Source organism: Parasteatoda tepidariorum, chromosome 1, assembly GCF_982258835.1.
Source record: "Parasteatoda tepidariorum strain Cologne lab strain chromosome 1, Ptep-v5.0, whole genome shotgun sequence".
NCBI lineage: Eukaryota > Metazoa > Arthropoda > Arachnida > Araneae > Theridiidae > Parasteatoda > Parasteatoda tepidariorum.
The window spans coordinates 54,830,705-54,843,707 of record NC_141755.1 but is presented as its reverse complement, the minus strand read 5'-3'; the positions used below and the strand labels follow the sequence as shown (position 1 = coordinate 54,843,707).

The 13,003-nt window shown below is 27.0% G+C and overlaps 1 protein-coding gene across 1 annotated transcript; it reads right to left on the bottom strand.

Annotated features, from left to right (window-relative positions):
• Window positions 1-662: 662 nt before the first annotated feature.
• Window positions 663-12,645, bottom strand: LOC107457008 (R3H domain-containing protein 4). Its single transcript, XM_043042159.3, has 7 exons — window positions 12,298-12,645; window positions 9,788-9,936; window positions 9,496-9,614; window positions 8,129-8,243; window positions 7,353-7,438; window positions 5,504-5,645; window positions 663-1,382 (listed from the first exon to the last, which is right to left on the bottom strand). The coding sequence occupies exons 1-7, from the start codon at window positions 12,363-12,365 to the stop codon at window positions 1,267-1,269; spliced, it is 795 nt and encodes a 264-aa protein (XP_042898093.2). The 5' UTR covers window positions 12,366-12,645; the 3' UTR covers window positions 663-1,266.
• Window positions 12,646-13,003: the final 358 nt, after the last annotated feature.

Genomic DNA, 13,003 nt, shown 5'->3' with positions numbered 1-13,003 from the left:
TTAAAAGCATTTGAACCCAATTATTAATTTAATAATCAGGACATTTTCCAAAAGTGAGTTAAATTGTACCTTATATAAATCAGCTACATGAAAAATCTAAACTGTATCAATATAAAAAAAAACCAGAAACTTAAATTAACTCTATTAAAATTAACTTTTTATGTACTTGAAAATATTTTTTCTACTATTATTATTACTCCTTTCTGATTTCCTTTATTATAAATTTTCCCAAGTTGGAAATCCTCCATCTTTTTTTTATTATCTTTTATATAGAATCCAACAGTTATAGAATCCAACTAATGATAATAGAATCCAACAGTTTCAATCTCTATTAGAAACATGTTAAATTTGCTTACAGAATTTACAAGTTGTGTAAACATTTCTTTCACCCAAAAAAAAAAAAGTTTATAAAGTTATGCCTTATTGTGTAAAAAATATTTAAAAGTTAAAGTAATAATTGAACCAATCTTCAAACAGCACTTAGAATAAAATTTAATATGCTAAGACACATTTTGGGCCAGAAATTGTTGTACAGCAATAAATGAATTGTTCCAACGACATCCTCAATTATTATTTGAAACCTCAATACAGATGTTACATTGAATTAACTTATTTAAATGATTTTCAAATATGGGGTGTTCTATTATGTAATAATGAATACATTTTATATTCTGTTTGAGAATTTATTGAAGCAAACACAATGCATGCCGCACTTGGGTATATTTATTTATGGCAGTTTTAAAGTAGAATAATTTCGTTGTTACTTGTAACAATTTTAAAGCATATCAAATAAAAGAAATGGTTACAAACATTCAATAAGACACATTGAATTTATGAATTCTAAAAAATTATTCTAACATAATATTCAAACACTTATGTTTTTCTACTATGCAAATGAGTTACAGCAAAACAGTGAGTGAATGGCATTTAAAAAGAGCATCTTAGAAGATTTGTATACGACATAATTTTAAACTTAACACATGTAATGCAGTATATGAAAGCATACAACTGGATTTAGAGAGGATTAAAAACTAACCTTTTGAGCCGTAACTTTTAAAGTGGTGGCTGTTACAAACAGTAAAAGCTTTGTGACAGACAAATTTAAAATGCACTGATCATTAATATTTAAAATAACATAAAATATACAATATATTACAACAAAAACATAATTTAAAAATTTATATAAATATATGTATGTACAAAAATAATGGACGAAGGATGGTTATGAAATAATGGACGAAGCTGAGGCAAGTGGAAAGTGAGAACTTAATTTCTGGGATTATGCCTCTTCTCAAGATAAGTTGACAATAAAATGGGTGGAAGGTAAAATTCCAGATGCTTGTTTCTCACTCTTGTCCAACGCTCCCCACTTCTGTTGTAACCTATCAATTAATGATGATTAAAATTATAATTATGTAAAAACTGAAGTTTCTAGGTCATAAGAGACCCTGCAAAGTTCACTTGAATTTCACCCCTATGTTTTTAGCTTACATGTGGTGCCTAAAATATTCTTCTAGTTAAAAAGTAATGAAATGGAAAAAATAAATCATGGCTTTTATAAAAAATCAGATAGTGCTTCCAATCAAGAAATACATTTTTGTGAAATAAAATGTACTTTAGATCTGAAACCATAATATTGTTCCAAAATCAAACATTTCACTAAAACATTACAGGGGTTTGAAAAAAAAATTTAAATAAAAAAAAAATGCCTTGAACTGAACAAAGAAATTATATACAAAATACTTTAAAATTTCAGATGAGGGATCATGATCAACAAAGGTAATTGGACCCTATTACTGTCATTAAAAGTATTGCTAATTTATCAATGTAAATGACATTGACAATGAAATGTATTAATAATTGTATTTATTAATGGCTTGGTTAATTATAAAGTTAATGGTATTTATTAATGCAGCAAGAGTATAAAGATTAAAAGAAATGATGAAAAACTCAAGTTTGAAAAACCCAATAAAACCTTGAAAAACTTACAGAATTTTTATTTTTAATATGGACTATTCATAATTTTATTTTGAATTGAAAACTGCCAAATTGAAAATAGCTCTGCATAAATTACATGTCATTAAAGCAGTTATTAACTTATTGAAATAAAGTTTACTAACCAATTTCATAATTGCCTGCTGTTCTACACAGCAATATTTTGCACTGGTAAGTATGAAGTGATTATTTTCCGCATTTTAAAATTCAGATTATTCTTTCGAAATTTTTAACTGGTTAGTTTGATTATTTTTTTATTAATCATGATAATCCTTGTAGTTTAGGGTTTCATTGGGGATTCAGGATATTCTTTGTTCAGTATTTTTTCAAAATAATATATTAAAATTTATTTTACACACTGCTACTTGCATTAAGGTTTAGTTTGATTATAATGGTATTATTTAATTTATTGATCAATTTCAATATTTTTGAATGAAAAATAGGTGGTTTTGAAAGCTAACAACAGCTGAATTATGAAATATGGCCAGCAATGAAATGTTCCCCCAAAGTTCAGAAGAATATTCATGTGTCCAAAAAGGCTTATGAAAGAGGATCTTCAACGTTAGGAAATTTTAGATTATGATAAACTTGCCAATAATAATTAAATAGTATATTTTTATTTCAAATATAAATTGTTACAGAAATTTTAATATTATTTATACACATTAAAAAAGAAGGCTTGAATCTTTTCCATCAAACAGAATATACAGTGGTGGCCAAAAGTGTGGACACTTTTTGAAAGTTTCATGTTTTTAAACTTTGTGTGCTTGTAGAATATATTAATTTTCACTTAAATACAAACGTTTATAAATCAAATTGAAGGTAATTTGATGTAGAATTTTATAATAAATACAGTATTACAATATCTGTATTACAAAAAAGGTTAGGCAACAAATAGTCAGATCTATCTTAGATTTGCATTTTTTTAAAATGATGCTTACACAATCAATACTTAGTAGGATAACCCTTATTTTTTAAGACATCTTCACAGCGTCTTTTCATCGAGTGAACGAGTGTTTGGAGTTCCTCTTTCGTAATCACATGGTGCCAAGAATCAATTATAGCTTCAATAAGTTGTCTTTTATTGGATGCACGTTTTTTTCAAACAAGAATTTTCAAACATCGCCACAAATTTTCAATTGGATTGAGATAAGGGCTGCTTCCTGGCCATGGTAATATATCTGTGCCTTTATTTTGAAAGCAGGCTTTGCATACTTTTGCTGTGTGGCATGGAGCTGAATCCTGCTGAAAAACAAATGGTGCGCTGTTAGAGAAGAGATCCCTGATTGAAGATATCAATTTTGGTTTCAGGGCAGTTTCGATGAATTTTTTGGCATTCAGGATGCCATCAATTACTTGAATTCGGCCCACACCATCTGCAGACATACATGCCAAAATTATGACATTTGTTGGATTTTTTGTAGTTGCTTCAATGCAATCAGGATGAAGCGCTTCGCCTACTCTACGTCTCACGTATTTTCTACCATCACTTCCAAAGAGCGATATTTTACTCTCATCACTCCAGATTACTTGCTTCCATTGATTTTCGGACCATTAAATGTATTCTTTTGCCGACTTAACTCGTTTTTCGCGTTGCTTTTGATTTAAATATGGTTTTTTCCTTGGAATTCTAGATTGTAGTCCAAATCCTGATAACCTTCTTCGTATTGTTTTTGAACTTACTGCAATACCAGCTGCATTCATTTCACATCTAATGGCATCTGATGACATTTTTCTATCTTGAAGGCATAGCCATTTAATTTTTCTATCGGTAGTAGCACTTGTGCATTTTTTTCGGCCTGATTTGGCATCCTGAATGCCAAAAAATACATTGAAACTGTCCTGAAACCAAAATTGATACCTTCCATCAGGGATCTCTTCCCCAACAACGAACCATTTATTTTTCAGCAGGAATAAGCTCCTTGCCACACAGCAAAAGTATGCAAAGCTTGCTTTCAAAATAAAGGCATAGATATATTACCATGGCCGGGAAACAGCCCTGATCTCATTCCAATTGAAAATTTGTGACGACGTTTGAAAATTTTCTTGTACGAAAAAAACGTCCATCCAGTAAAAGACAACTAAGTGAAGCTATAATTGATTCTTTGCACCATGTGATTACGAAAGATGAACTCTAAACACTCGTTCACTCGATGAAAAGACGCTGTGAAGCTGTCTTAAAAAATAAGGGTCTTCCTACTAAGTATTGATTGTGTAAGCATCACTTTAAAAAAAATACAAATCTAAGATAGATCTTACTATTAATTGCATAACTGTTTTTGTAACACAGATATTGTAATACTGTATTTATTATTAAATTCTACATTAAATTATCTTCAATTTGATATATAAACGTTTATATTTAAGTGAAAATTAATATATTCTACAAGCACACAAAGTTGAAAAACATGAAACTTTTAAAAAGTGTCCACACTTTTGGCCACCACTGTATGCCAAAACAAAATAATGATTTGATCTTTAATGGAATGAATCATTTCAAGGATATGCATAACTGTAACTTGTTCCGATTTATTTGAATATTTAGAGTGGTAGCAATTTTTATGATTTTACATTTTATTACTGATTTAATAAATTTAATTTGGAATGAATTTGTACACAACTACAATCACACAATTTAAACATATATATGAATTGGGATGAGCAGTTTTTAAATGCGAGTAAAATGAAACAAATTAAGTTTGCCTTTAATTATTATTTAGCTACCACTTAAAATATTCTGGGAGGCTAGGACTTCTGTGTTTGTAGCTATGGATATGGATAATGACTATAAAACACTATGCAAAGTGTGTTGAAAAAATTATTAGTGTGTGGTACATTAAATGCAGGCTTTCCATAAAGAGTTTTCATTGTACAAAATATTGATTTTAAAGAAAAATAAGTTTAATGCTGTAAAATGTTGTGTACGACGTGAAAATATTTTTAGTATCCAATGGCTAAAAAAGGAAGAATTGAAGGAATTGGGTGGCAAATGTTCATGAATGTTACATTAAGTGTTGCCTATCTTTTGCCAGGGTCTTCTGTCCTTTGTATGAAAATGGTGCAAAATGCATATGATATGTGAAAAGTTGCAGTTTCTTAGAAAAGAAAAATGTTTGATTTAACTTTTTAATATTTTTGAAGTTAATAAAACACTTTATAGTTTGGGATCACAAAAATATGCAAAGATTGAGAATTATGTATTCTTTTTAATTATTTTCATCTAATTTAGGTGGTAAAATCTTGTAAAATAGGTGATATAAATCAGAAAAGGTCAAAATAAAAGTCAAATCAATTTATAAATATTTTCACTATTTATCCATTTAAAAATGAAAATTCCTTTTAGCAAGCTTGTAAGTAAAGTTTGAATGTAAACTTTTGTTTCTAGCAAGCAAGTATGTGTTTTTCATTTTCCTTGAACAAAAAGTGTTCCAAAGAACATAATTAAAATTTATTCATACACCTTACACATAAAAAATAGCAAGTATTAAACTATATAAAACAAGCTTACTTAAAGATGACAAATCCATGTATTGACTCAAAGCATGAATCATAAGCCTCTCAAAGCTATTGGGAATCTGGCAATGATATATGGAATTTGGACGGTTCACAAAAAATGTCACTAACTCTCTCTCTAAATGCATTAATGTTCCCTGCAACATTAATAATTATAAATTACATTTCAACCTTTTTTTTCAGTAATTTTGAATGAAAATAAATACTATTGTTTTCAATTTAAGACAAATAAAATTTCATAATTTTTAAGAGCAATATGGTATAAATAGAAATTGCTGTATACACTAGATTATATTGTATTAAAGTATGTTATTTTCCTTGTAATTTAAATTGTTTGATATATATTTTATTTATGAAAATGGTTTCAAAAAAGTACTAAGCATTTTTCTCACATAAACTTTCAATTGTAAGAATATTTGCACAAAGTAATCCTAATATTACTTTAACTTGTTTAAAAAACATGCACATAAAGTATAACTAATGTATCGAATTAAAAATCAACTCTAAAGTCAAAATAATTCTTGTAACTAAGAAAATATGAAATAAGCTTCAGAAAATATGAAATAAACTTATTTAAAATTTTTGAACATTAAAAACATTTTTTTTTGTTCATAGAAGTTAAAATTATTTTAAATCTCTAATAATTGACTTTACTTATTAATTATCTTACATTTTTCATGATATTAAAGCAAATTAAAAAGTGAGTTTAATTAAAAAATTTAAATATGAAATTCATTAAATTTAAATTCAGTGATTTGTTTCAATTCCCCAAACTTTATGTGTATTCTATTTATTAAAAAAAATCTATACTAAAAAACTTAGCCCTAAGTAAAAATTTGAATTAAGCGTTAAATCTTTCTTTTTCATTAGGTTTTAGGTCTAATAAAGCGTTATTTTAAATTAAGTTGAAATTCATATACTATCTTAAGAATGTAGACACAAAATTTTATCATTTAACTTAATGCCTGACACGAAGCATTAAAGAGAATATTGTTGTGTAAGTAAAGTTTCTATCCAGTCTATGTATACAAACATCCGTTTAAAATATACATTAGATCTTAAACTTATTGCACTACAATAAGCAGGTTTCATTGTAAACTGACATTTATGATGAATTTTCTACCAGAATAATAGTCACGATTATACTTTTACACATTTAGCAAGAAAAATACTAGTATTTAAATTTTCAGTACTAGTGTTTTTTTCAACAAATATTCATAAAATAAATAGTAAAGCTGTCCCAAGTGGATCAAAACCTGGTCATCACTGAGAGTTTAGTATTTTATTATATATCATTGTAATCACACTCCCAAATTAGTTTAAATAATAATGGTGGACTAGCTGAGGAAAGATCACAGATTCATATTTTGTTGATATAAGACGATTCAAAAACATCTTTACTTCATTAAATGATTCAAGGTACAGTAGGGAACCGATTATCCGGAACAATCGGGACCATCGCTATTCTGGATAACTGATTTTTCCGGTTTTCTGAATCGCTACAAAAAGCTGTTTGTTTATTGTTAAACCCAACTAAAAAAAAAATGTTTTTTTGGAAATAATCTTAAAAACAAGAAAAAACAATGAAGGAATACAATAATGATTATTTCCAAAATGATGGTAAGGTAAACATCTTTCAAAAAAGAAAAAAAAATCCTAAAATCTTATGAGGAAAAAAATTTTTTTTCTTCAAAAATGGCGCGAAAATTTATTGAATTTTGTTCCGGTTTTTTGGTTTTCCGATTTCCAGAAAACGGGTTCTGTACTGTATTACTTTTATAGCAAAGAATTTAAAGCCTAAGTAAGAAACGAAAGTTTTTGCAGTCATCAAATGATATACTTACCATAGGCACATGCTTTTTTTTGAGCATCAATCTAAGATCTCCATCAATTTTTCGAAAGCAGATGGAAGCAGAATATGCAGGATGATCTATTGATATATAAATAATTAAAAAATCACCTTAAATAATGGTTTATAAATGCAATTTTTATTGACAGTAGAAGGTCTATATAACGTAATTTAAGATACACTTCAATTCTCCATAAACTTTGAAGGTGTAAACAATGAAAATTGTAGTTAAGAAAGTTCTGTTACTGAGCAAGAACTGTTAAGTTCTTACATTATTTGTTGACAGGTAAAAATTTCAAAAGCTAAACAAATCAATTATAAATTTGCTTATCGGTTCTAATGCTTTAGAAAATTTCAATTTGTTTCTTTAAATAAGAAATACTAAAGAACATATTTTTGTGTTTTTCATTATTTGTATCAAAAAATTATTTTAAAAACATTTTAAGATTGATCTGCTCCAGACTAATGTTGTTAAAATGTAAGTTTAAAGATATGCAAAAAGATGTTAAAAAAAAAAAATTGCAAAATTCTATAAAATGCAATGCTTTGTCTTTTAAAGATTTTCAACTGTATAATGAATAAAAAAGTTTTTCAAGTGTTTTTGCAAAACTATAAGCATAACTTGTTAAAGAGAGTAATTCTTTTTGGGAAAAAAAAACGTTTTAGGAAAGTTATGATTTTTAGAAAGAATTAAACTTTGAGTCTATATTGAAAACAATTTTATGCAGAGCACTCCAAAAATGAATTAAAATTAAATGCACACATTCTCACCACAACGACCATCATAATTTGTTGTACTCTCATTAGATTCTTCAACTTCTATAGTAACATTTTTTATAAACCACTTTTCATTATCCTGTGTGCAGTTAATAAATTCATTCCAAATCTAAAATTAAAACAGAAAAAACTGAAGCATAGTCATTTTAAGATAAAAAATATATATATATATATAATTCTGTATATAAATACAGAAAGTTATAAAAAATCAAGTCATCATTAAATCTTATCCAAAGAAACTTTCCTGTTAAAGTAAATCAGAAAAAAGAGTATGAAAAAACATTTGAATTATTTCTGCAAAAAAATACAATATCTTTTAATTATTTCATAAGAATAAAAAGGATAACAAGTGGTGTTTAAAAAAAGTATTGAAAATCATTTAACTAAAATAAAAATTGTATTGTTATAAAGTAAAAATAGACAGTAAAAACATTTCTATGGGAGAAAAATATTTTAAATAACAATATGTTAAATATACACTTATAATTTAGAACTATTAAAAATATGTTCAGTAAAAATATGTATGTGTAATATTTGAAAAGTCCAAAAGTTTACTGGATTTAATTATACACATAAGAATTTTTGATTTTTTCTAATTCACCAATCATGATTAATTTTATCTGTTATTAGAGTTGACCCATTTACAGTACAGAAGCAGTTCGCTCAAAATCTCTTTACCCAATCTTAGATATACTATAGAAGTTCATACACATTTTCATTAAATATGTTCCATTGATATCAATATTTTATATACATACACAATTTTCATTATGTCGATATAAGAAATTTTTTTTTTTTTTTTTTTAATGTGTGGAATTTAGAGAGCTATTATGACTGTGTATTTTTATTTTGTCCCCTTCAAAAGCTGGACTTTCGCACATTTAATACAAAAGCATGTGCTATTTGCAATTGTTTCACTGTTAAAAAAACACTAAAAACTAAAGCTATTTAAGGGTTAGGGTTTATTTCTAAAAATGTTTTATGTGTGACTTTATTTCACAGCATTAAATTTAACACAAAACCATATTATATGGGCTATTGTTCCATTGTTAAGAAACACCAAAAACCTTAAGTTATTTTTCATGAAAATTTTAAAAATTCATAACAAAAAAATCCTTGATTTATTTTGAAGTATTCTTTATTATTAATAATAGGCTCATATGAATTTATGGAGGTTATAAGAGAAAATTACTAATAAAATGAAGAAATTGGTAATTTTAGCTATAAATAAGTGAATTACTTTTAATTGTATCTTCTTTTGTCATGTAGTAATATTACCAAAGCACTGGTTGATAACTTTTTCAGTGATGCATCAATAAAAATACTTTACTGATTAAGTGTGAAAAAAAAAGTTCATTTACTTCAATGTCATCCTTCCTCATGAAAAATTCAGTGAAGACAGACATAGATGGCTTGATGAAATCGTGAATGGACAGTTCCTGAATTTCATCTGGATCAGCCAATGACAGCAAAAAAGTAGCTAGAAAGTAATAAATAAAAAAAATAACAACAATCTTTATAAAAGATAAATAATAAAATTCATTTAAATATCATCTGATATCAGCAAAAAAGCTAATAAGTTTTTTAAAAAATTTGAAAAAAAATTTAAGATTTCTCATTCACGCAAATGATAAAGATGGTAACTATAATTACAGTTTTCAACTCTTTTCTTTTTCTTGCCACTTTTGCCATTGGAAACAAGGATGCCTCCGACTGGATGAGGACGGGGAGCTCTATGCTTTATTTTCCGTGGTCTACGAATCTCGGGTTCTGAATGTTCTTGCTGTTCCTCATCACCAATGCTGGAAAAGGATACAAATATTTACTTATAATTTTTTGGTAAAATTTTTCAGTGCAAAGCATAAATAAGTTAAAAATAAGAGAAAAGTATATAAGAATTTACAAGCTTAAATGTTTCCAAATTATAAATTTCTGACTTAAAATACATGTTCAATTACCCAAGCTAAAGAATAAATCAGCTTTTTTGGTAAAGTTTAAGAAAGCTGCAGAATACAAAAGTTTCAAATTGATGCAAAGATCCTGGCACTGTTCAAACCTTATATAATTCTTCGGTACAAAATGAAAAAAAAAATCAATTTATAATGTACTTATTACTAATTTCATAGTTTGTTTATGATCCTCAAGAAATTCTTTATACCCCTAAAGTAACCTACAATAATGTCTTAGCCTTACAATGGCTCTCAGTTACACAAAGCTTTCTATTTTCTTTACTTTTTGCAATGTTCTAAAAAATAATTTAGAACACTACATTTTTGCAGTTAATAAATCAGATTGATATATAAATCAGAGGGGATGCAAGATCTCAATAAATTGGAAAATTCTAAAGAGCTCTCTACTATTATTTTGTATTAATAAAAAAATTTTCATGAACCATCAGCTATTTCAATTTAGCGATGTTAAAAACAAGATAAGAAATATTAATGGAGAAAAAAAAATTTAAACCGGGAGAAACAAATTCTCAATTTTTTTGTGAAATTTAAAAAACTACAATAATTGTGTATTTTACTTAAGCCCCATTCTCTCTTTCCTCTTCCCAAAACAGCTTTAAATTTTTCAAAACTAAAGTTTATAGGGTATTCCAACTGCAATCAGACTGGGCTGGTTCATGTGGTGAAAGTACCCATATAGATGCGAATGCCATAAATATGTCAAAAAGAAACAAAACATACAAGCTTACTGAAATGAGTTGAAAAAAACAAAATCTTAAATATATTTATATATTCTTTTGCACTGAACTAAAATTAACAAAAACTTTTATACATAACTATTCCATAACAAAAATCTTACCACACAGAGTCTATATATAAATGTATATATTATTATTTATTGTAAAAAAAATTTTCAGCATTTTGTTTTAAGTCTAAATCCAGTTATTTTTTGGGATGAAGGGGACGTCTATTTAAGTTTTTAAAAATTCATTTAAATTAAACCATGCAAACAAAATTATATCTGTTATCCTTTTTATAAGAAGCAGATTTAGAAAATTCAGATATAAGATTTAATCAGAAGCTTATTAGCTTCATTAAATTATTCATCAGTTCTTAAAATGAAAATATTTTAAATGTATATTATCTTCAAATTTAATATCAGTAGTGCTTTTTCTAGATTATTGTAATTAGAATTAATTTAAAAAAATATCTATAAAGGGTTCACTAATTTATTACTTTTTTCTAGTTTCTTGTGTGCTACACTTCTCAGTTAATGCTAATTTTTGGCTGAGGACCGAAAATTTCTATAAATACCAAAATATTTTGGGAGGCGACGGTACATTTTTATAAATTCCAAATTCAAAGCTTATATATTTTTTAAAAAAATTACATACATTAATTTAATACTAGAAATCCGTACATGTGCAAAACTAGTTGCCAAATACTGATTGGGGTCTTATTGATTATTGGAGGTGCTGATTATAATTATACTTCTTACTGATTATAAGTTTACTTTTTTTAAACAATCTCCATTTCTTTTGGTTTACCTACAGGTTTTGGAAGATTGATTATTAAAAAAACTGTGATTTATTCAAGAAATGTTCACTTATTTATAAATTTTCAAGATTTTGAACCAAATATGTAGAATAGATAACAGGATTTTAGCCTAAAGAAAATTTTGTTTTTCACTTTAATTTGCATAAGATCGCATTTACATATTTTTTACACAACACATTTCAGATGACTTTAATTTTTTAAAATAAGTTACAATTTTAAAGCATAAAATAAAAAATTCCAGGATTGAATTTCCAAAAAAAAAAAACTTTGTGTACTGGAATTTCATAAATTTTACGAACTTGTAACAAAAAACATTAAGAAAAGAAAAACAAATACAATTAACTCAACATTGTACTTCCATGAAATATTATTTAAAGTGGTGGTAAAAATAGAGAGTTATAAATTAAGAAACTGTGAACGAAACTATTATATTTAAATCATTCATATACTTTTTATTGTATTCTAAATAAACAAAATTTGCCTTATGAGATTTAAGATAAATCGACACATTCTCATTATATTACAAACAATATTCAAAATGCGAAACATTAGATAAAAAAATTAAAGGTGAAAGTTATTTCAAATGCATAATTTGAATAACAATTGAAATATCACTTATTAACTTCGCTATTAAAGATAAAAATAATAAATACTAACTTTTCCAATACATCTTCAATAGAATCAGAAAATGGATTACTGATGTGGGATTTTTTAATTACACCCATCGTCTTTAATTAGGTAAAATAAAGTTTTAAAACTTATAAGGAATTATAAAACAAACTGATTAAGATTTTTTAAAATCAATTGAAATGCAAGATAAATGTAGTAAGAAACATAAAAACGCTGTTTTGCAATCGCAACACCTGTGATATAATTTTTAGCGATATGTCATAAAATAGACAAATCGTTCTGTATACAAACAAAACCACTCCACTACACTATTTACTGATTTTTCCCTAAAACGTCCCTACGCCCTTGACAACGGTTCCATTAACGGCCGTTCGCACTGCTTGTGATTTCACACATTCGATCGCCACCAAGGGCGAATGAGAACCTTTATTGATGAAACATATTCACACTCAAACTCTCACCAATCAGGATTTCCCTTTCTCTGGATAGCGATCCGAAGGGCGCAAATTGCATACAGCGTAAACGGTTCTTTAAAAATACCATCAACATTTTAAAGAAAGTGCCTACCTGATTGGCCTAATGAAACACATATCTAAAGAGCCATTCTCACTGGAAACAAATTTCACGCGTGCAAGCGGGAATGTTTGATTTCCCTTAATTCAAAAAAACTTTAATTCGTAGTTAAGAGACGAAGTGGGGGTGCCATCCCCTCTGCAGAGTAAATGAACAACAA